Source organism: Aricia agestis, chromosome 18 (genome assembly GCF_905147365.1).
Source record: "Aricia agestis chromosome 18, ilAriAges1.1, whole genome shotgun sequence".
NCBI classification, from domain to species: Eukaryota; Metazoa; Arthropoda; class Insecta; order Lepidoptera; family Lycaenidae; genus Aricia; species Aricia agestis.
In genome coordinates this window covers 6,114,492-6,139,832 of record NC_056423.1, presented here as the reverse complement: position 1 = coordinate 6,139,832, position 25,341 = coordinate 6,114,492, and the positions used below count along the sequence as shown (strand labels likewise).

Here is a 25,341-nt window from a genome sequence, read left to right as displayed (position 1 = left end):
TTGTTTAAGTTAGGTAGTAAAAGTACTTTTTAAACACTAATAAACTGAAAGTACAGTTTAATTTCACGTGACTATGACGTTTTTAGGGTTCCGTACCTCAAAAGGAAAAAACGGAACCCTTATAGGATCACTTTGTTGTCCGTCTGTCCGTCCGTCCGTCTGTCAAGACCCTTTTTCTCAGGAACGCGTGGAGGTATGAAGCTGAAATTTATATCAATTACTCAGGTCTACTGTCCCTTGAAGCTGTGAAAAAATCAAACTTCTAAGCCAACGCAATCAAAAGATACAGCCGTTTATGCCGCAAATTTTCGACACTTGCAAGGGAATCAAAACCTACAGGGTGCTTCCCGTGAACTCAGAATCTTGAAATTTGGTACGAAGCAACGTCTTATAGCATAGATAAAGGAAAAATTACGAAAACCATAAATTTTTAGTTACATCACATAATATATATTTTTTTAATAATTTTAAACTTACTACCCATTTCCTCATAAACGCGTAGAGGTATTAAATTGAAATTCATACCAAATACTCAGGTCTATAATACCTTTAAGCTGTAACAAAATCAAACTTCTATGTCAACGCAATCAAAAGAAACAGCAATTTAAGCTGCATATTTTGAAACTCGCAAGTACTCGCAAGGGAATCAAAACCTAAAGGGTACTTCCAGTCGACCTAGAATCTTGAAATTTGGCATGAAGCAACGTTTTATAGCACACATAAAGGAAAAATTCCGAAAACCTTAAATTTTTAGTTACATTACAAAATATATATTTTTTAATAAATATAAACTTATTAGTTTTTTCCTCATGAACGCGTAGAGCTATCAAGTTGAAATTCATATCAAATACTTAGATCTAATTGACGAACTTTGTAAACCTTGCAGGTTTGTACGGAACCCTCGGTGCGCGAGTCCGACTCGCACTTGGCCGGTTTTTTATAATTTATTAGGTACTAAAGTAAAAGCAAGTAAGTTTTTTCTCTGATAACTGAAAATAAACAAGATAATATTAAGTTTCCCAAATTACAATATGAAGTTATAAAATACGAGCTTTTGCCCGCGGCTTCGCTCGCGTTAAGAAGTATTATTATATACGAACTTTCATCCCCTATTTTAATCCTTTGGAGGTAGAATTCATCAAAATCCTTTCTTTGCGGATGCCTACGTCATATCATCTACCTGCATGCCAAATTTCAGCCCGATAGGTCCAGTGGCTTGGGCTGTGCGTTGATAGATCACCATGTCAGTCAGCCACCTTTGAGTTTTATATGTATCTAAGATTATGAACACATATCGTTTATATAAGCACATAATAATAATTATTATACTTAACGCTGCGATTTATTATACTTAATAAAATATCTTATATCTTTAAACGAGCAATTCTTGTATATATATATAATTGAAATCTCGGAATCGGCTCCAACGATTTTCATGAAATTTAGTATATAGGGGGTTTCAGGGGCGATAAATCGATATAGCTAGGAATCATTTTTAGAAAATGTCATTTACTTCGTGTTTTATCGAATACCGAGCAAAGCTCGGTCAAATATCTAGTAATATACTTAAAAAACATAATCGTAGAATTTTCGTAGAGGCCTGTTTCGTAGAGGTATGTCGTAGAGGAGCTACGCGCCACTAAATATTTTTAAACGTGTTTTAAAGTTTTACCCAACCTAACGGTACATACATAGTGTTAAAGCTTAAAATTATAATTTAACACTCTATACATGTATGTTCCACCTTATAACCTAAACTTATTTAATTAAGGGTGCCAATAGATTTACCTTAAAATCGGAAAAACAACATGGACACCTCACTTGGTATTTTTTTAATCATAATATTCAGGCTAGACAGTGTAACATACATCCATACTAATATTATGAATGTCAAAGTGTGTCTGTCTCTTCGTCTGATAGTTTTGGTGGCGAAAAATGTACGGTTCCAGCACAATAACATAATTTGGCGAAATTGAGTTGTCTGATAATATATTTTATTGTTACATAAACTGCTAAAAACATTACCTTTCTTTGTTGTAGTCAGGTAATTAGCAATATAAAGAATGAATATAAAAGCGAACATTTTTGTAATTCTTTTGTGAATTGCTCGCGCTTTGAGGGATTCCTCAGCGATTGTTTGATCTTGTATAAAAGATAAATAAAATTTACCATTATAAATGTTATTATTTTTTTAGGATAAATATTAAAAGAGCTTTGCCTTTTGGTATTTGATTAATAATACGAAATAAGTGTTCAATTATAGATAATAACTAGCTTTGCTCGGTATTCGATAAAACACGATTAAAATGACATTTTCTGATTCCTAGCTAGATCGATTTATCGCCCCCGAAACCCCCTATGTACTAAAATTCATGAAAATCGTTGGAGCCGATTCCGAGATTCCAATTATATATTTTTTTAATGTATATACAAGAATTGCTCGTTTAAAGATATAAGATAAGATATTTTTTGGTTATTTACATTGCATACAATCTAAAATTACTTGGTATGAAGTAAGAAATACAAAGAAGAGTAATATTAGTGTGTCTGTCTGTCTATTACCTCTTCATTTTTAAGCCGCTAAAACAATTTTGATGACATGTATATTCAAATTGTAAGCAGATATACTAGTCCTGGGAGAAGACATAATATTATATGTATTTTTTTTGTGAAAAATAGCTATGGTTTTCGAATTCATACCAACAAAACTGTCCGAACGAAATTATAAGGAATATCTAGTAGGTAAATAAATGGAGTAAAATTCACAGTTCCCACGGATTTTTTTGCGCACAGGAAAATTAGAAAAAAAAAACACAGGCATGCAGTCTTGTATTTTTTCTGATTTTCATACTTTGGTCCGGAAAATTAGATTTTCGTGGGATAAAAAAAATTTCCTCTCTACATTAACTGAGATAAAAAGTAGTTAACTGTGCTTATTTCATCAGATTTAGGACTCAGCTTCATCGTAATTACAAAGTTGGCCATCATCCATACTAATATTGTAAACGTGGGAGAGCCATGCTTGGGCACGAACGGGCCGGCTCGACCGGAGAAATACCACGTTCTCACAGAAAACCGGCGTGAAAAAGCGCTTGCGCTGCGTTTCGCCGATTGAGTGAGTTTACTGGAGGCCCTATCCCTTCCCTACCCTCCCCTATTCCCTTCCCTTCCCATCCCTACCCTATATCCCCCTATAACGCTATTCCCTCTTAAAAGGTCGGCAACGCACGTCGTCGTCCATGGGTGACGGAAGTTGCTTTCCATCAGGTGACCCGTTTGCTCGTTTGCCCCCTTATTTCATAAAAAAAATATATATGAAAGTGTGTCTGTATGTCTATTGCCTCTTCATGCCCAAACTGCTGAACCGATTTTGCTGAAATTTAGTATGGAGATACTTTAAATCCAGGGAACGGACATAGGATACTTATTTCCCGGATAAAGGATGGTTCACGCGCGATTAACGAATTCTGTCATTTAGTTAAGTACTTTAATAAATTTCTACGGCTCAAAATATGAATTTAGGAGCTGCTGAATAGAGGTGCGTGAAACTATTAAACATCGTAATTACCGGCTATATCTTATCTCCGAGGCAGAATAATAGAAAATAAGTTTTTGCTTTAGAAACAATAAATATGCGGTTCCCGCTAATATAAGTCTTTGGTTCCCGCGAAAAAAAACATTTCGGAGCAATTACTAAGATGCGGCAATTAGATATTGTATTGCGAAAATAATACTATTTGTTTGTAGGTGAAAAACGTCCTAAACTAGACCAGCCCCCCTATGAGCTACTATGAGCTCTTTTGGCAGTATTACTTTAATATTACTTTTGAATTTCGTATAAGCAAACATGATCTCTATTTATATACTGCTATAAGAGCTCGTGGTAGGGGGGCTGGAAATATCTACGGCCATTTTCCTATGTGTGAAGTCGCTAGCAACATCTAACGCTCTGAACCGACGCACGTTATTCTGTCATCTGCTTATATAAAGTTTAAACTTTCCCCGCATTTTTGTAACTTTCAGCACCCGTTTTCTGACAATATAACAATCTTATTTTTACAATAAAATCATCTAAATATGCCTTACAATTATCCAGTAGGCCACCTACCTATTAATATACAGTTAATATTTACCCCCCATTTTTTTAATTTCTGCCCCCTTTTTCTGACATAGTGCAGTTATTTTTAGACCAAAATAACCACTTTTTTTAAAGTTCCACTTTACTTACCTCACTAATACGTCTTTCAGTATGTACACACACTTAACACTACACTTCCTAGGGAAAACCGCCGGAAAAGCTTGCTACAAGCGACTGAACTAGGCGCGCGAATCTACAGGTCTGCAGTCGAGTTTCCACGCTCCCGAGACAGGGAGGGAAACAGTTTTCCAATATGTTGGAAAGAGACGAACATATTTCGTGAGATCCTGCAGACTGCGCTATTGGATTTGGTGAAGTTTGAAATGCAGAGGAATCTCGTGGTCGGTACTTTTTGCTGAAATAATATAATATTGTGAAATAAAATATTGTCCATATTTACAATATACTATATAACTATACAGTATTACACTAATATTATAAATGTGAAAGTGTCTGTCTGTCTGTTACCTGTTCACGCCTCAACCGCCGGACCCATTTTACTGAAATCAGTCTAAACTTGCAATCTAGTCTAAAATCAGTATCAGTCGAGTCAGCAACATGAGTTAGCATAAGCATGGTAAATGGCAAACATTACTTGGAAAAGCCAGAGACTAGAGATATGTATAATATAATAAGTGTCTATACACTTATTATATTATACATATCTCTAGTCTCTGGCTTTTCACGGAAACCGTGGCGAGAAAATTGGAATTTTCAGTTAATGAAAACAATATTGTTAGGTATATCAAATTAGGTGACTAGACCACTAGACAAACGTCGTTTTGCCATATTATATTATGTAACGGTGTTTTATACAAAATATTTTTCAATTACCCATCAAATCAATCTGTCTACCCATCAATCCCCAAGTGGCACCCTGCTGCCGCATAATAATTGAAAATCTATTGTGTCTGCGATTCCCACGATCGAAGTATTAAAAACCGCATCGAAATCCGTTGCGTAGAACTTGTAGGATCTGAGTATATTTTTTAATACAGGTACGGAGAAAACGACTTTTTATACATAATCGCATTGATAAATAATAATCGGCCAAGTGCGAGTTGGACTCGCGCACTAAGGGTTTCGTTCCGTTATAGAGCAAAAATAGGTAAAAAATGTGTTTTTTTTTTGTATGGGAGTCCCCCTTAATTATTTATTTTAATTACTTAAATTTTATATTTAATTATTAAAGTATAATTAATATAACTGAGTATTTTGTGAAAGTGCCTACATATTGCCATTATTGATATCGACCAAACAATTAAGTTTGCTGTATGGGAGCCTGCCTTAAATATTTAATTTGTTTCATTTTTAGTATAATTGTTGTTATAGCGGCAACAGATATACACAATCTGTGAAAATTTCAGAAGTCTAGCTATAGCGGTTCTTGAGATACAGCCTGGAGACAGACAGACGGATAGACAGACATCGAAGTCTTAGTAATAGGGTCCCGTTTTACCCTTTGGGTACATAACCCTAAAAAATGCAATGGCCCGGGTCCACACATATTTTTTTTCAACTCACGCTTCACTTTTTCTTTGAAATATTTTAATGGATTCCTCGCAATAAAATCAGAGCTTTGAAATATTTTCCCCGAAAAGCTTATGAGGGCTTTGTGGTTTTTAGAGTACACGTTTACATGATTATTCTATTGTAATTTATTGCTATACGAAATATTATGAGCTGTACAGTTTCTCTAATGATACATGTATCTGTTGTAAAAGCATATTATCCTTATCCATACTCAATTTAGTACACACACAACAAAGTTAGGTCACTTTCAATTAGTAAAACTCTAACTGGAGCACTCAAAAAGAAGAGTTTGACAGATAATGTATGGCGCTTATGTCAAAATCTTCATTTAATTAAGAAGCGCTTGTCACGGGCAACAATTGCGGCAATAATTGCCCAGCGACACGAATGGACCGATCTGCCTGCCTAGCATACGCCAACGAGATATCTCGCTCTCGAGATAATTAAGAACTACTCGTCTCATAATGTCAAAATCTCGACATTATCTCGACAAAACTCTATAAAAATGTGTTATTTCGATAATAGATCTACGCGAGAAAAAATGTTTGTCATGCTTGGGTCAATGGAGATTAAGAGACACACCATCAAACATCGAGAAAACATGTAGAGAGAGTCATCTCGTTGGCGTATGCTAGGCAGGCAGATCGGTCCGTTCGTTGGCGAGTAATATGGAGCAATTTCAATAAATTGCGGCAATTATTTCGGCGATATTGCTCCAGATATTTCATATCGCTCGATGTCGCCGATACGAATTGACGAATATCCGATGGGCTCGTGTATGACAGTATTGCCTAGTAACTAGTTGATGAATTTGCGCCATATCGCTCAATTGTATTGCGCAATATTGCTGCTTGTTGCCGAAAATTGCTTGATGTAGTCGTGACGTCAAAGCTGAAGAGAATTGACTGGAGTGGAGCAATTTTAGTTGCGTACCTTTACCACAGAATATATATTAGTAGTTCTTTACAGACAAATTAATGTTTGTCTCTGAAAGCGTCAGTAAGAGGATTTGTTAGTTCTAATTTCAAGTAGACTACGCCATCTATGGTCGTATCATGAAAACGAGAAACAGCGCGTGGCTTTTCTCTGACACTAACTGTGGTTTATCGCAGGCCGCAGCTTTAAGTTTCTGAAAAAACCTTAAGAGGACCTTCCAAATCGGAGCATCTTACTTACTAATGTTATATTTTGTAAGTTTGTCTGTCTTTGTAAATATTTTTTTAGTCTTGGGGAAATCATTATACTTACTTAGATTTTAAAGATTTGTTTCTAATTGTCCTCCACTGGAAATAAATTTCTGGTCAAAAGAAGTTGCGGGCAAAATCTAGTTTGCAAAAATTATATCCACCACCAAACATAGAACCTCTCCTTTCTTTGGCAATCGGGTAATTAATTAAATCTATAATATTATATCCGAGGTCCATACAAAATCCTATGGGGGATTTTGTATGGACCCCGTCCCCACCCTTCAACAGTCATGGGATGCGTCTCGATTTGTTCACTGGGACCCAGAAAAGTCTTAAGTATCAGTGTCAGTTTCAAAATCAATGGGGTTTATTAAAAAAATAAACTTTTCTCCAAAAAAACGGTGTTTATTTTTGAACAAAAACACAACTTTTTTCTACTAACAAACAGCATATCAGGGTTCCGTAGTCAACAAGGAACCCTTATAGTTTCGGTCTGTCCATCCGTCTGTGTGTCTGTCTGTCCGCGGTTTTAGTCTCAGAGACAATAGGGCCTACAAAGCTGTAATTCGGCATGTATGCATATTATCTTAATGATGGCGACAAAATGGTATATAAAATCTTTTTTTTTATGGTACCTCCTTGTACACATCAAGCGGGGGTGATTTTTTTTCCGCGTCCATCCTATCGTGTGGGGTGTCGTTGGGTACGTTTTTAAAAAATATTATTCAGAGTATTCAAAGATCATTTTCCGATTTAGGGATCCACTTGTGAAATATGAAGTTTTAAAGTGAAAAAATCGTTAGAGTCCAGTGTCCCCCCTTCCACTAGCTCAAATTGTTTTAGCTCAGGTTTAAGGCTCAGGTTTAGCTGTTTAGCTCAGGTTGCTTCTGGAAATGTGGAAATATTCGTAGGAGATATTATGCTGACTTTAAAGGAAAACTATCACGGCTAAGAAAACTTCATAAATAAGTAATTGAGTAATAGTCGATCAACTTAAAAAAATGTATTCGAAGAAGTGTAAAGAAACTTTTCGTTCAAATTTTTTTGAACATAACTGAGATGGTATTGTTGGTAGTGAAAAACACGTTACAAATATACATTCATTGACCATACAAAAATTATCAAAAACTAGCGGTACTACAGAGCCCTATATTGCGCGTGACCCGATACGCACTGTGCTGGTTTTTAATTTCATGTACAAACAAATGACGATTTAATTGAAGACAGATATTAATATGAATATATAGATATTAATATGATCTCCATATTTTAACACAATTTATTTGCACATTAAGGAAATGCGTAATGCGTATGTAAAAGAGAAAAAATAAAATAAAAACAATATATATAAAACCTAAGGCCGCGTCACCATCAAACACGGCGCGGCATCGTCACCGTGCCACGATACGACGCCGCGCTGCCACCGTGTCACGTGACGCGTGTTCCGACTTCCGGTGCCACGAACAGTGCACCGCCCCGTGGCCCATTTAGTTTGATTGAAATCTGACAATATTTCCACTACGCGCCTTTTTTTGATAGGTATTTCACATGCCTCGTTTAAGTTTGGAACGCCATTTTTCGGAAGTTTGACTCTGAATAGGGGCGCGCGGTGCACCGTTCGTGTCACCGGGACACTGTGCGGCGTCGCACCGTGTCAGGGTGGCGGCGTCATGTCATGGCACGATGACGACGCCGCGCCAAGTTTGATGGAATTGCACTGTAACCCCACGTATTTGACAGATGTCGCCATAGTAAAAAATTCTCTATTTTAGTAGATCTTTCGAATGACACCTGTTTCTGCTCTGTTGGTTGGTGGGGACGTTTCTTCTCATAGTCCTTTAATCTAAAAATCTTTTAAAAATCCTCTTTTATTAAATATTGTATAATAATCTAGACGTGGGAGAGCCATGATTCGGCACGAATGAGCCGGCTCGACCGGAGAAATACCACGTTCTCACAGAAAACCGGCGTGAAACAGCGCCTGCGCTGTGTTTCGTCGAGTGAGTGAGTTTACCGGAGGCCCAATCCCCTACCCTATTCCCTTCCCTACCCTCCCCTATTCCCTTCCCTTCCCATCCCTACCCTCCCCTATTACCCTGTCCCGTCCTTAAAGGCCGGCAACGCACCTGCAGCTCCTCTGATGCTGCGAGTGTCCATGGGCGACGGAAGTTGCTTTCCATCAGGTGACCCGTTTGCTCGTTTGCCCCCTTATTTCATTAAAAAAAATATTGTCCATATATACAATTTCAACCAAAATTGTATGATTCGGATTTCAATATTTCAAGTAAAAAGGTTCCCGTTAACCTTAAACTACTTTAACCAGATTCCTCATTAAATGCCGAGTTGTTTACTATTGTGCTAAAAAAAGCTCGGTCTACTTAGTTTGTTTACATTAGCCGATGTGGATAACTAATCACTCGTCGAATCATCAAATCTGCTGCAAATCTGCCAAGATATCATAAACTGGACGATCAGTCGACGTAAATGTTACGGAAATCGTATCAATACTTTTATCTATATATATATATATATATATATATATATATATATATATATATATATATATATATATATATATATATATATATATATATATATATATATATATATATATATATATATATATATATATATATATATATATATAAATGGATTATCAATAATTGTGTTAGTAACTCTAAAACTCGAAAACGGCTGAACGGATTGGGCTAATTTTAGTCTTAAAATATTCGTACAAGTCCAGGGAAGGTTTTAAAGTGACACAAAGTTCACCGGGACAGCTAGTTACATTATAAATATACAAAATCCTGTCATGATTTTGGAAGCCGAAAGTATGTGAGTTTGTGTGTTTGTTACTTCTTCACGCCTAAACGGCTGGACCGATTGCGACAAAATTTTACAAGAAGGTAGCTGACATACTGGATTAACACATAGGCTACATTTTTTACCAACTTTCATATGGATGTTCGTTATTTTTTTAATTTTTCATGTTCAACGATTACTCCGCTGTCTGCTTGGGGGGCTGCGCCCCCCCAAACCACCCCCCCGTCCTGGTAGTGTTGCTTTTTACGAAATGCTGTCACGTCGTTAGTGCTTTGTTTAAATTCTCATTTTTAGGATGAAACTAAATTATCCTACTAATATTATGAAGCCGAAAGTATGTGAGTTTGTGAGTTTGTATGTTTGTTACTTCTTTACGCTTAAACGGCTAGACCGATTTTGACAAAATTTTACAAGAAGGTAGCAGACATCCTAGATTAACATATAGGTTACATTTTTAATCGACTTTCAAAGTGGAGGAGATGTTATGTTCGTTTTCATGTGATTTTTTTTGTTCAACGATTACTCCGATGTTTGTGAGCTTTTCGACAAAAATTTACAAGCTGCTAGCTGGTATCCTGGACTAACAAATGGTCAACATTTTTAACCGACTTCCGGAATAGAGGAGGTGTTATTTTATTTTTAATTGATTATTTCAAGGGCTTTCGCCCTGTTTTCTGCTTGGTTGGAGAGGGGCTGCGCCAGACTAACTTAATATACAGATTTCGAGTGTCATTTGATTAATAGGCTTTCGTCCCGTTTTCTACAAATAACTGCGCTGCAGCCTCAAAAAGATTGGAAACTCATGATACACTCTAATATAGCCTTCCTGGATTTTGTTTTTTTTTTTTAAATTAAAAAGTAGTTAGTGAGATTAGCGCGTTCAAAAAAATAAACTCTGCAACTTTATAATATTAGTATAGATGTGCCCTCCGTCCGTCCTGTCCTCCGTCTCACAGTCCTTTACACTGCGAAAAGTTGGAAATCGTTTCACAAACGATCATCAACTTCCATCTCTCAGTTATCAAAAATTGATGTTTCCAATGATCAAACTCAATTCATTTTGTCTCTAATTACCAATAACTATTTACCTATTAAAACACAATTTATTTTACCTAATAAATCGCGGGAAACACCGCGGGGCACAGCTAGTAACTAATAAGGGTGGGTTGCACTAACTTATTTAACCTATAACTTTAACTTTATCCATAACAAAATGTCAAATGAACTGTCAAATCCCTAGTAAAAATCCATATTTGACGATATTCTTAACTATAAAGTACTTACCCACTTTTTTTTTTTTAAGACGGGAAATGCGCTTAAGCATCCCCGGCGGCACTGAGGAAGGACCTCCGGGGTATGTGGGACTCGCTGCGGCCGAAAAGATGGTAAGTTGGCCGCAGCTCTACCCACTAAAACCCGTCCGTGCCTTGTCCTCCGCTTTGTGCTGGGCCGCTGGACCCGTCTGAGACGAAAACTGCAGCGGCCCAGTTAGCGGCGTCTGCTTTCAGCGCAGCTATGGATAAGGATAAAGTACCCTCTGGTGCAACCCACCCCAACTGTGTTCGAAGTTGACATAATAAAGGTAATTTGTTAGAATATTCAAGACGCAAATATTTTAGATGAATTTCAGGATCTTTCATCATTGGTAAATTTTTACGTTCAGCTGATGACACACTTTCAAATTTAAGCATAATATTGTACCTCGATCAAATTATGATGTCCTTGAAACATACAAACACCCTTCAGATAACTGATACAAATAGATAATTCATTCTACAAGACCCTTTGTTTGGAAATAGTGTTGTCCCATTTTATCGACAAACTTGCACATGAGGCAAGAAAGACTCCGCGCCTCTACATATTTAAAAATATTATGTGATTTGGCGGAAACCTTTTTTTATATTTTATTTCAAAAGGAAGCTAATAAATAACGTAGGTATTTTTCCTACATAATAGGCATTATTAGGTCTCAATTAATGGATCTGTCTTCGGACCTAGCCATTTCATGCGTCTGCAGTTTTCCTAGATTTTGTATTGATACTTTTAAGTCCCGCCTGAGTTTTGATAGAACTTACTTAGTTTTTTAAAAACATTACGATTTCAATATACGGAGTTGCAGATAACGTTTTATAAGTGTATGTTTGTTCCACCGCAAATAAAAATGAATTTTCAATATTGTTGGTCCCGCTAAAACTCGAGAACAGTTGAACCTATTTGACTAATTTTATTCTCAATTTTAGAAAGGTTAGGGAAGGTTCATATTAGGAGAAAATTGATACGAAGTTCGTCATCTAGTTACATTATAACTTAGATAGTTATATCTGTGATGAAACTATAGTTGTATTTCTACGTACCAGTTAACTGGTTGGATTTCTTGAACTAGTGTCAGTCAGACAGCCGTCAGTTGATTTGTATAATATTATTAATATTTCTATCGTAGATTTCATCGACATATTTACTAACATTCGCATCACTAGAGGATTCTCGGAATGACAAAGGTTTGACGGAGGTAGGGTATGTAGGTCTGTAGGTAGCATATTATATGCGTGACATAATAGAGCGATATGAATGCTACTATTTATATCAGAAAAGGTAAGGTTGATTATGTGTTATCAGAAGGGCTACTGGTAGATAATATACAGGGTGTAACAAAACTAAGTGATAATACTTTAGGATGTGTATGACTCCCCTGTATAGAGCTCTCCTTTACCAGCAGCGCCCCCGCCTACGTTCTTATAAAGCCTTGTCGGACCACAACGTCTTCTGTCAAATTCTGTGGTCAAAGTTAAGGTTAAAATTAAATTAACCTTAACTATAACCATAACTTTGACCATAACTTTAACTTTAACCACGCCTCTGGTGCAGTCCAACCTAGATATGTTTTGTGACATCCTGTAGTTAGATTAAAATTATTGTGAAGAACCTATTTAAGATCCGGGAAAAACGGTATACTTTTACTTTCGCGCCTACGAAGTTACAAAAACATATTATTTTATCAAAAGCGAAAAATTTTATTGTATGATTGGTTAAATGTAAGCATTGAGAAACTATTCGTCTAATTTTGATGAAATTCGGCGTAAATAGGAAACACCAAGAGAAAGGATGTAGGCATCTTTTATCATGGCGAAAGGGCTATGAAGATTTTTATATTATGGAGCCTGGCCGACCTACCTGTATGCCATTGTGTTTCTCCGCGTTCACGAATATTTAAAAAAAATGGATAGCTAACATCAAGGTTTTGTACAAGATTATTTTTTGTTTTGAATATTGATGATTGATTGATTTTTGAAAAAAATATTCGTAAACGCAAAAAACACAATAGCGGACAGTAGGTCGGTCAAAATCTTCATACCCCTTTACGGGTTTCCTTTAAAATCACTTCGCGTCTCCAAAGCTTGGAGGTTGAGATATAAATATTATTGATCTTCATTTCAAATCAAATTACTTAAATATTTTTTTAAGTAAAGAAATATATTCAAAAATTCGAATGAATGTTAAAAAAGCATTTTTATAGCCCTTTATATCAACACTTTTCGTATCAAAGAAAAATTATAAAGAGTTCGTATATGTTCGTTCGTACGTTCTACATGAAAATATCTATTTTTTCAAGTTCAAGGAATCTGCCTTGAACGAAAAGTTTTACATAAAAGTATTTTAAAAATAGATTTCCATATTATTTTACCATCTGGAAACAAATCTCATTGCGAGGATTGTTTAATGCTTTTTTTACGTAGTGCAGTGTTTTTTATCACTTCTCACCGTATCAAAAATTTAATTTCTGGACGAGGGTTGTTCAAATTCTATATGCCGCGATGTAGCCTTATCATGTCAAACTGCTGTCATATATCACGATATAGGTGTCATGTGTCACGATAATAATATCTATTTAGCACGATATACCCTAAGGGTCAATTCAGACCGCAACGCGACGCGTAGATATTATGCATTTCTAAATTTGTACTGAATTGACAGATTGCAAATCTGTCAAATCCATACAAATTTAGAAATGCATATCTACGAGTCGCTTTGCGGTCTGAATCAACCCGGCTACATCGCGACACCGCTGCACCGAGGCAAATAGAAATTCAACAACCCTCAACCAAAGGTGCTAGTGGCAAATATGGTTACCAATTTGACTTCACAGAATAGTGGTTCTCAAACGTTTTTGGTGGAACCATTTTCACCTTTATGACGGACCAATAAGAATGCTTTGTCTTTGAAATTTTCTCGATGGTGGTGTCTGATGACAATTCTAAAAACTATATTTTATCTGTGCCAAGCCCCAACAAGCCCTTGGGCTACCCAGAGCACTCTTTGAGAATACGTCTGCCATATGCTAAGTACTCACATACGGTTTTGCTCGATAGTTTTACTCCAAATCGAAAGAAATGACATATTTGAAATATTTAATTCCATCGAGCCGGCTCGAAGCAAGCCTTCGAGCTGTCAGTTTTGCGGTCCACACGGTGGTTATTGCTCGATTTGGAGTAAAACTATCGAGCAAAACCGTATGTGAGTACTTAGCAGAGGCACTCCTTAAGAGTTAAGAGCACGGCTCTACCACGGAATGCGTCTATTTTCCCGGAGTAGCGGCTTTTATACTGTTGTTTTGCGTCACAATGGAAATACAACGCAATCTTTTCTCCTGTGTACTCATAGGAATACTGGGGAGATTGGGCACACTTTGACTATGTTTCTTTTATACAAAATGTTTTTCAATAATATTATCAAGAAATCTACCAATTTTATAGTAATTACAAATTGAGTAAAGTGTAAATAGGTACTTCGACAGTAATAATATTAAATAATAATCCAAAAAGTAATATTATGTAAACAGTAGGTACTTCTTTATTTTGAATTTTTATACATATTTAGACCATAAAGATATATTAAGGAACTTCGTTCCAATAACAATCTATAAATTTGACAGCAGATTTAGTTAAATTATAAGTAAAACAAATGTTTTATGTTTTACAAATGTAGATATTAGCATTTTTCAATGAGCCATTTGAAGGAACAAGGAACAAAAAGCCCAACACCGCAAACAGCAAGTCGGTCAATTCATTGTGTAGTAAATAAAGTTGTTTTAAAAAATATGCGCCCCTTTTTAGACCTAAGAATGCCATAATATGTGGCAGTCCTAGGTCATATATTTTAAAGGTAACCATTTAAATCACGACTCAGGAACATGTTTAATGTTTTTGTCGCCTCGGCGGGATTCGAACCCGCGACTCTGGCTTAAGCCAATTAACCCACACCATTCATCAAAAATCATTACCATTCTCCCGAATCGGGTTAAAGGAAAATTGTAACTTCAGGTACAAGTGTACCCAGTATCCCCGGCGGTCTCGACTCCCGTCACAATCACGACGCGACACGACACAGTTAAGGTTAAACTCTACCGACGTAACTCTAACTCTAACTCGATTTTACTTCTAGAAAAATCACTTAAGTGCAATTACTAAGATAACTGCTGCTTATTCCCCCTGAGATTGCAGTTAGTCGTCAGAACAAGTGGCTACTTTCAGGTTTTTGATTTGAGCATTCACTAACATTTTTGAGTCGCCAACGTCAAAACGTAAACCAATGAACAACGCTATTGAAAAGATAAACTGCATTCATAGTTTCTGAGAAACTGGGCATAAATGTATTGTTTTTATTGGTTAAGAGGGCGACTAATCCAAAAATCAAACATCGTCCTTCTCTCTTCACACTCACGCCCGTCTTTCATATGCCAGGTGAAAAAGGACGACGCGGATTCATCGCCAAATTAGTTTTTTCTCAATAACTCGATAAATATACAACATTTTAAAAATCCGCTAGGTCGGTTTCTCAATGATAGAATTTTATACAATGTGTTTAAATATTAACTTAGTTCAATGCACGGTTATGGCAATAAATGAAAAATTCGTGAAAATTAGATGCATCTTTGTGATTTTTTTTATCGAGAAAATTTTAAGATATCGTGTTTTTGCTCAGATCGAATTCTTGGAAATATAATGTAGTATCTAATTTTAGAAAATGAAACAATTCGGGGCTTATTTTGAAGTATAAAAATGGTTTTTTATGATATATAAATAATTAACTATAAATAGTAACGGAATTGCTAACACGCAATGATGAAAAACTCAAACAACAAAATCTCGGCGGTACCAGCCTTATAAAACTGGCCGAGATTTTGTTGTGTGCCGTACATGGCGACGCAACGATACTATGGCACACACATACAAGCCGCGCGCGGTGCCTTTATATGAAGATTTCTCTCCTTTTACTATATTGTTACTACCACGCGCGTTGTGAAGATAAATAAGAAATATCGCCCAATTGGGCCGTCTATTGTTTAGTCTGCATCGAGCGCAGTCACGGACGTGCTGCGTCTTGTCTTACCTAAATGAATTGAAAATAACGTCATGCGTGTATCGAAAATGGAATCTCTTACCACATGTCTTGATTGCAATAAATACCTCGATCATTTACTTACATTTTCAATAATTTTTTCGAACAATCTGGAAAAATCGAATTTTCATCATAGCTCAGGCGAAGAAAGAGACAGCGATACGATTCGAGGTTTAAAAATAGAAATGTCTCTTTTATGTATCTTTTGTTTCACTTATCTGTCAAATTTGTCAATGTTTGCAATTTTGAATTTGAAAATTGTTCGGAAGAGATTTAAGCCGGAAAATAGTATGGACGTAACATATCTGTATAAGTATAATATCATTGCTAATGCTGTTTGACTACTGCACGTGGCAGTCGCTGCCCGGGTCACGGACGCTGCTATCCGTAAGCTTCTAGCAGCGCTGCACAGCAGCGACAATGGGTCGCGGCAGCTGGTCGCCACTGCCGGGTCGCGGCTGCCCAGATCCGAATGCTGCCTTTACACGTGTAGATAACAAAATATAGAAATCTGCATTAGCATTTATTGTGAAAAAATAGTGCTAGGATATCAAATTATTCATTGAATTTGTTACACAGGAAAACAAGTAAGGGGTGTCAAGTCTATGAAAAACATTAACGTCTTAACTCTTAAAATAGAAATTCCTTTTTTGAATGTCGGATTAAAAAATATCTACAAAGTATTTCTGTAAAGAAGTACTTACATACGCGACGGCAAGGATTTTTTTTATCCCACTGCACCAGAAAGAGGCGTAAGTATTACGATACGCACTTTCTCAAAAACGTTTGAGCTTGAGAGGTATAATCATACCGAGATTTTTTGGCTTAAATAAGTAATTCTCGTTCACGTCAATTTCAAATCTAAACTACATCGTAATTGATTCTGAATTTACATTATTTTATTTATTTTTATTTATTAAAAACTTTACAAGTACAAAAATGGACTTAATGCTAAAGGCTTATGGCATTATCTACCAGTCAACCTTTGGGCGATACAGAAACAAAATTGTATAGATGCCAGTCAAGTTATGCAGAACTACCAATGACGATTTTAAGAACAGACACATCAGAAAGATATTGGTAAATAATTGTAGACTACTGACCATTCATGTTACGAGCTTCTTGTCACGAGGACTTTTGGAAATTATTGTTTACGCAAATATTATTGTTCGTTTTAAAGACTAAGGTTGGGTTGCACCAACTAACTTTAACCACAGAATATATATTAGTAGTACCAACAGAAGTCCAACTCGTGAAACCCGTTTAAAAAAATAACAACTCTTGCTGCGAATTACGATATTATAAAGTTCAAATTCCGACCGCGCAGTGCTAGGTGCCTACAATTATATTTGCCTACATGTGCGCTCTCTTTCAGTCGCGTAAGAGGTACCCTTTCTGACGAAATCAAGATTGTCACCTTTTAGAAAATAAAATAATCTTCTTTTAATTACTGTAGCTACTAATAGCAAACTTTTTTATATAGTAATAATCAAATTTTAGTAACCCAACGTATATTTTATCCCCTCATACGTCAAAATTTAAAATGACATCTTCGGGCGTATCTGTCAGACAGATTTCGGCCTAGGACTGGAAATAGCGCCCCGTCGCATTAAAATGACGAAAACTCCCTAATTTTGTATGAAATATATATATACAGTTTATGTTGTTAGAATCTGTATGATATACACTAACATAATTTATATATATTTTTTTTAAATTTTATTTTACCCTACAATATTTTGTTAATCCTAAGGTGTTTGTAGGTGAAAGTCAATACACGCCAATATTTCGTATGTTATTTAAAAAATAAACCATTCATTCAAAATTATTCATCGTCTATAACATAAGATATGAATTAAAAACTGTTTATTACTTACCCGTTCATTATAAAAACACAATTTTCACCTAAACACACGGTAATTATAATAATTTAAAGGTAAAAAACCCGCACTGCTTTGCACTTTGCACTGCGTTGCAAATACTGAGTTGGAATTTAAATTTTTTATATCACGTGTTGTTATACGTAGTATTCTGTTCCTTCCTTGTCGTATCTCCAGTACTTTGTATAAGTTTGAGCAGGATAGAATATGTTTTTATCGCAAAATCATGACGTTAAAATACGGGGGAAAAAAACGCCGTCTACTGGCGTCCGACAGATACGCCTGTTTTTAAATACGCCATTAGATGGCGTATTTAAAAATTCGACAGACGAATAGTTTTATATTCAATTATAGTGTAGGAGCTGGTCAGGAATTTTTACAACTTAAACATAGTAACTTGTGTTTATTTATGTGTAGTATGCAGTTTAATTGTAACAAATTGGTTTATTTGCTATGTTTGTGTATCTTTTTTTGTATTTTAAAGTCTTAAATTACTTTATTGAAATATTTCTTTGACTTTTTTCAATTGTTCATATATCAGATTAATAATGATTCTGTCACAGCGGTTAAATCAGTACGTAGATATATGCGACGAAAAAATCTTGCACGCGCGTCACCGCTCGCTTGTGAGTCCCTTGTGATCTGCCCCTTTAAAGGGGTACTTACTGTTCGATACCTAAAGGCGCGAGTGGGACAGGCCTGCTTTAACTATAACTGTAACTTTAACTATAACTACAGTGCAAAATGTCAAATCTTTGGTTAAAGTTATATGGCGTCCAAGGACGCCATAATATTTAACCTCCGCTCATACGTATATTCTGATAATTTACTATGCTTTACAGTGTTATATTTTTCCTGACGATTTTTACGGATAATTCAATTTTTTATAAGTACTCTCAATCCCGTTACCCGGTAGCTTCGTTAAAAAAAATAAACGCAACAGACATCTGTGAATTTCTCCGGTTAAAATTAAGGCTAAAGCTAAAGGACGCCATATTTAATTATAACCATAACTTTAACCACGCCTCTGGTGCAACCCAACCTTACCAGACTAGTCTTGGGGGATTTTTTCATACTCCCAACGTTTTGGCACATTTTGGCGGTGTTTTTTTTTTAATTTTTTTAAATAATTCGTGTGAAAATTCGGATGACTTATTTATAAAAGGGGCCTCATTTTAATTATAAAAGATGTGTGCTGCCATCTAGTTGGCATTCAGTGATCATATTTTAACTCTTGCATAACTAATTTTATTACCAAAAAACAAATAAGCAAACGTATCGCCTTTTATGAGACACTGCAATTTGCAATTATTTTATCAAAATATCATCATTTTTTTTTCTTCAGTTAGCACGTTTCCCCGAGTCCGACCCTTAAGTAATGTCAACCGTATTGTTTAATTTAATAACGCGAGTCCCGCTGGAAACAAAAAACATTCCTTATTACATGTGACATCCCTGAGGAGTAGGACTCGTATATAAGCGCGGCTGGACTGGACCAGTGCCATTTCACGGACAACCCCAGCGATGACCGAATACTACTTATAATGTGAGTATTTCTTATGTTTTTAATAATAATTAATAAAATGTTGTGCTTTATTCGTTAACACTATTTAAATCATAGGGGATACTGATCCACCAGTAAAATAACTTTTTATCCAGACTTAAGACCCTATAGTGTCTATAATAATAATAATAATAATAATAATAATAATAATAAACCATTTATTTCAGACTAAGTTCATAATTTGTTAGTAGATACTACAATACTATGCACACTGCACAGTGCTGTAAAAAAGGCCTTATATTCATTTTGATTTGATTTGATTCTTGGCCTAATGATTAATAGGGATAATTCTAGATAGCCATATTAAGACATATTAATATTATGTACTATCAGAGAAGTTGATTCCTAAGAAAGGGGAACTATGTATATTAGTCGCGTTAAGTCAAACCCATCTGACCGATCACAGCTAACATTGAATTGACATAAGCCGACGAAATGACGTAGGTCCATCAGACTGCCTAGGAATCAATTTCCTCGATGGTACAACCTACCTTGTTTTGTTTATAAGACACAAGCTAAGCTAGGTTGTGGATAGTTATATCATAATAGCATAAAATCCACGTATACAAGGTGTAACAAAACTAAGTGAAACTTTAGGGTGTGTATGTGTTCCTAAATACAATGTGTTAGTGTACGTGGGAGAGCCATGCTTCGGCACGAATAGGCCGGCTCGACCGGAGAAATACCATGTTCTCACAGAAAACCGGCGTGAAACAACGCTTGCGCTGTGTTTCGCCGAGTGAGTGAGTTTACCGGAGGCCCAATCCCTTACCCTATTCCCTTCCCTATCCTCCCATAGTCCCTTCCCTGCCCATCCCTCCCCTCCCCTATTGTCCTATTCCCTCTTAAAAGGCCGGCAACGCACCTGCAGCTCTTTTGATGCTGCGCGTGTCCATGGGCGACGGTAGTTGCTTTCCATCAGGTGACCCGTTTGCTCGTTTGCCCCCTTATTTCATAAAAAAAAGCACCGTTCATTTTGACGGGCTTATTTGATGGCTTCAAGGATAACGGTGTTTACACTAACATCTTGTATAGAGTATAGTATAGAGTTCACTGTGGAAGTAACGGCGTTGAAATACTATTTTTTTGTGATTTGTATGGGCAAGCGCTCGTGCGTCATAAATTGCTATTTTCACAGTGAACTCTATATAGGGGACCCATACACACCCTAAAGTATTATCAATTAGTTTTGTTACTCCCTGTATAGTATGAATATAACGAAACTTAAAAATATCTCAATCTTTTCAGATATCGTCAAGATGCGTAAGAAATTTTCCCTCTTTTTATTCCTTTTGATTATATCCAACGATATCGTTTACGGAAAGCATAGAAATAGAAGCAAATCTAAAGCTGAAACTAAGCACGGAGCAACGAATAGCAAGGCAAACAATCGCTTGAAACGATCGCTACTAGTCGATGTTGAACAAAAGGGAAATGCAGAGAAGAGAAAATATTTTTCAGACCCGAAACTAGAAAAGGATCCTCCATTCTGGGGAAACAGGGGAAGACGAGACAGCTCCGAAGTAGAAGACGTAGCCTCAAAGTATTTTAACAACGATGATTACCACAAATTCAAAATACCCAATTACAATTTAAAACGGGAGGACGACGAAGATACCCCATTTTGGGGAAACAGAGGTCGGAGGAATTCAGAGGAATCAGAAGAAATGTTGTACAACTTAGATAACTCGATATATAAGGAGAGGAGGCAGGAGGATGATCCGTTTTGGGGCACGAGAGGGAGACGAGAAGATAGCGATCGAAATTATATTATTGACACTAATGATCCTCCATTTTGGGGTAACCGGGGAAGACGCGAAGAATCTGAACCCTATTGGGGTAATCGCGGAAGGCGCGAGGAATCTGAACCTTTCTGGGGTAATCGCGGAAGAAGACAAGAGAATGATCCTTTTTGGGCCAACAGAGGAAGAAGAGAAGCGGAGGCCGTCATGGATAGTCGCGGAAAGAAGAAACTGACAAGTCGCATGATTCTGAATGACGAATCGGAACCATTTTGGGGCAACCGTGGTCGACGACGATTGAAAATAAGGAACTCGATTCTCAAAGCAATATATGACGTAAAAGAGAGCCTCGATAGTCTAATAGAACAGAGATACGATGGAAATAATAAATACGGATCCAAAACTTTAAAAACTAGAATATCACCTGAGGAAAAATTTGCAAAATTAGTGGGAAACGAGTTGGTCGCAAAGAAACCTAACCAAAAATCAGTTCTCGACGACAGGATTTACGCTGAGGAACCGCATTATATTATCGTTGAGCGAAGCAGCAGATCTTCTGGGGAATTCGATCCTTTCTACATATCAAGGGGAAAGAAATTTAGCAATCTCGAGTTTACTAAAGCTATTCCAAATCGACGCGGAGCGTTGGAAGATTTAGTAAAATCTGTACGAAACGACCCTTTTTATATTGCTCGGGGTAAGAAGGATAGCGGAAATACGACAGCAAGTGATGTTATAGACAAAAATGTATTTTGCATGATCTTGGAGCAAATGTTAAACAAAAAGGTGAAGAGGGAAGTACCTGAACGTTCCGATAGAGACAGGAGAACTATATTGAAGAATCTAGCACTGAAACTACAAATGGATCCATATTACGTGAGTAGGGGGAAGAAAGATTCTGAAGAAAAAGATAACTTCATTGATCGAATTGTGGCAAAATGTAATTCGACTTAGATAATCATGAAACTATATAAATGTTAAGAACTTGATGTATCAATATTTATAATGTTCAAGAGTTTAAAAATTAATTATTGAATAATGATGATAATATATGAATAAAGCCTTAACGTATTATTAGTTATTTTACTTCTCACAAAAGGATAAACCCTAAAAAAGTATATCATCTAGTATAATTGTTTAAGACACCACCAAAAACAATATTTATAGAGAAATCACGAAACCTTACCTTCATATTGTAACACAAACTTACTGCAACAGCAGTAAATATTATGTTTATCAATAATAATTCATACTTTTCTGCTTTTGTACTTTATCTATAGTATTATTAGGTATAGTTTAAAGATATCTTCATAATAATATTATACAGGGTGCAATTAAACATTCCGGCCAAATTTCGATATACCTTTTGATCCTTGTTAAAAATAAAAATACAGGTATTTTTTCTTTTATGATCACTCAATACTTAAATGTTGAGAAATTGCTTCCGAAAGTTATGCTAAAAAACACCACAATTAATGGACACTACGTCGTGCCCCCCCGCGCGCACGCACGTCCACTTGCGTCACCCCCGCTCTACTCACCGCCGCGAAGTGTCCGTTCTGCAACGATTTTAAGTGGGAAAAATTATGTTGTTGTAAAAAAATTAACACCCTATTTTTATTGGTTAAATGGACTCTCCTAATGATACTCGTACCAAAGCCTTAAAAGGCCGGAAGGTTTAATTGCACCCAGTATATTTATGGGTCCATGTATATTTTAGAATAGATTTTTGAGGAATAAAATGAAAGTCAAAGAATTACGTGCAATATTTTAATTGCCTGTTTTACAAATATGGATACCTACATCGTCCAATGACAAACGTACATCACCTTACAATTTAGTTTTGGGGTAGGTAACATTTGAGAATTTCATTTGAGCAATCAATTTCTTGATTTCTATCGTTCGTTACGATGCTCCTTTGAGGATATACATAATATTATAAGCATATTTTATTGGCAGGGTTCCTATAGGATAAATTACAGTTGACTCCCAGAGACGACTATGAAACTTTGCTCTCTTAAAGAAACATCAAAATCGACATGACTATTTCAAAGTTTCATTCTCGCTCGATCAAAATAATAACCTCAAAAAATATATTGAATTTCGAACGGATGCTTCGGTAAATTCGTCGAGTCAACTTCGCTGGATTTCGAACTTCTGTTTTAAATTATCTTAAACATTTACACGCTAGTGTGACAACTATTAAACAGCGATATATGGACATAAAATCTATTCTGATATGATTAGATAGGTACATGTAAACATTTCTAAAACTTTCGATATAAAGATAGTCACGAATCAGGCGGCCAGACATCTCACACCCATAATACTGCATATAATTTTATGGCAAATAAACGACATTTAATGCCCTAACTTATATTAATAATCTCAATCTTTACGTAAGAATCATTCAAAAATATTCAACAAAAATAGGCTTTAAATAACCGTCAGGTTTGTACTGACTTAGGCCGTCGGGGTTCACCCGAGTGTAAGCTAGAAACAATAATCGGAATTATCGAACAACTTAACCAGCAGCGCTGTCGATAAGAACAAAACCGGTGATCATACCCTGTAGGCCGGTTCACACTCGCCAGAATAGAAGATGGTTGGTGGAGTCTTCCCTGCCCGCGTCCTCAGTTGAGGACGAGCTCCGGAAATCCTCGTAGCCGTCGCCCCCAGAAATGATTAAAGTCTCTTTAGTCATCTGTGCGTTTTCTGTCTGCTTCTGTAGTTTCTCCGCGTTGGCTGACCGTCGGCTCAGCGCTTTAGTCTTCAACGACTGCGCAGGCTTCGACGGTTTCTGCGGCACCGGATTTTCGACGATCGTCAGGAATCTAACATGGCCGGTGTGCCCGTACATTACACCTGAAATTATAAATAGTGAGTACGTATACGCACATGTGCGTGCGTGCGTGCGTGTGATGCGTACAAACGTAGTTTTCGTTCTTAGAGCGCTTACAGACGCACGGCCGTTCTTCTGTAAGAAGCCTTAATGTAAGTAATGAACCTGTTATAAAAATAGAGCTTAAACCAATACCACTGTAAAGGTCACCTCCCACTGCAAAGTAGATGCTGTGAGAACTTCGGTCACATATTAACTATTGAGTCTGTAAATTCAATACATTATTATGTATTTAGAAATTATACATCTCACGGCGTTTAGTTGCAGTTAGCCCTTAGTGCGATCCATAGATCATGAAATGTCTGTCGCTCCACTGCAGTGCAGTGTAGTATCGCCTAGTGTTTTTTTTATTTTTATTTTATGAAATAAAACGAGCAAACGGGTCACCTGATGGAAAGCAACTTCCGTCGCCCATGGACACTCGCAGCATCAGAAGAGCTTCAGGTGCGTTGCCGGCCTTTTAAGAGGGAATAGGGTCATAGGGGAGTTTAGGGAAGGGAAGGGAATAGGGGAGGGTAGGGAAGGGAATAGGGTAGGGGATAGGGCCTCCGGTAAACTCACTCACTCGGCGAAACACAGCGCAAGCGCTGTTATACGCCGGTTTTCTGTGACAACGTGGTATTTTTCCGGTCGGGCCGGCCCATTCGTGCCGAAGCATGGCTCTCCCACTTATAATAGTGTATATAGTGTAGCCTAATGCTGCCGGGTGATGTAGTCGGCGGTTGGCGACAGTGACGTACCCGTGATCTGCGGCACGGTGAAGGCGCGGGCGGGCGCGCGCGGCATGGGCGCGGTGAGCAGCACGCCCGCGCTCGTCCCCACCCACAGCAGGTCGCGGTGCGCCAGCAGCGCCGTCACGCGCAGGCACGCCGCCTTGTGCTGTCGGATTATGTCGTCGCACCCTGGTGATAAAGAAAACATTGAGAATGCGGTCGTAGGAAGTGTATGTGGTCAGTTTTGCGTGTACGCTTTCAGTGTAAAAACCAACGCAGCATTTTTAAGACAGCAATTCTAAAACTTATTTGCGGTTCCGGTTGCGACTTGGGTGAGAGCAACCTCTGACTATTTTGTGCACATAAAATACTATTGATACACGATAAGGGACGTTGATAGTTTCCTGGCCAAATTGAGAAATGGTGAGTCAATGTACGAAATTTTGCGTGCCGTAAACGTGTT

At 36.9% G+C, this 25,341-nt stretch overlaps 2 protein-coding genes across 5 annotated transcripts in view; one reads left to right on the top strand and one right to left on the bottom strand.

Moving 5' to 3' along the window:
* The first annotated feature begins 19,471 nt into the window (after positions 1-19,471).
* On the top strand, positions 19,472-22,217 carry LOC121736188. Its single transcript, XM_042127276.1, has 2 exons — positions 19,472-19,503; positions 20,770-22,217. The coding sequence occupies exon 2, from the start codon at positions 20,781-20,783 to the stop codon at positions 22,215-22,217; it is 1,437 nt and encodes a 478-aa protein (XP_041983210.1). The 5' UTR covers positions 19,472-19,503; positions 20,770-20,780.
* An 806-nt stretch (positions 22,218-23,023) lies between these two features.
* Positions 23,024-25,341, bottom strand: part of LOC121736286 (rho guanine nucleotide exchange factor 17) — a 105,024-nt gene continuing 102,706 nt past the window's right edge. For all 4 annotated transcript variants that reach the window (XM_042127378.1, XM_042127380.1, XM_042127382.1 and 1 more), the window contains 2 exons: positions 24,906-25,067; positions 23,024-24,128 (listed from right to left, as the gene is read on the bottom strand). In XM_042127378.1, coding sequence (XP_041983312.1) covers positions 23,845-24,128; positions 24,906-25,067 — 446 coding nt within the window. In that variant the 3' untranslated portion in view covers positions 23,024-23,844. The remainder of the gene's footprint in view (positions 24,129-24,905; positions 25,068-25,341) is intronic.

Excerpts from the sequence above, each read along its gene's own strand:
- LOC121736188 (XM_042127276.1), top strand. The coding sequence starts at position 20,781 with ATGCGTAAGAAATTTTCCCTCTTTTTATTCCTTTTGATTATATCCAAC.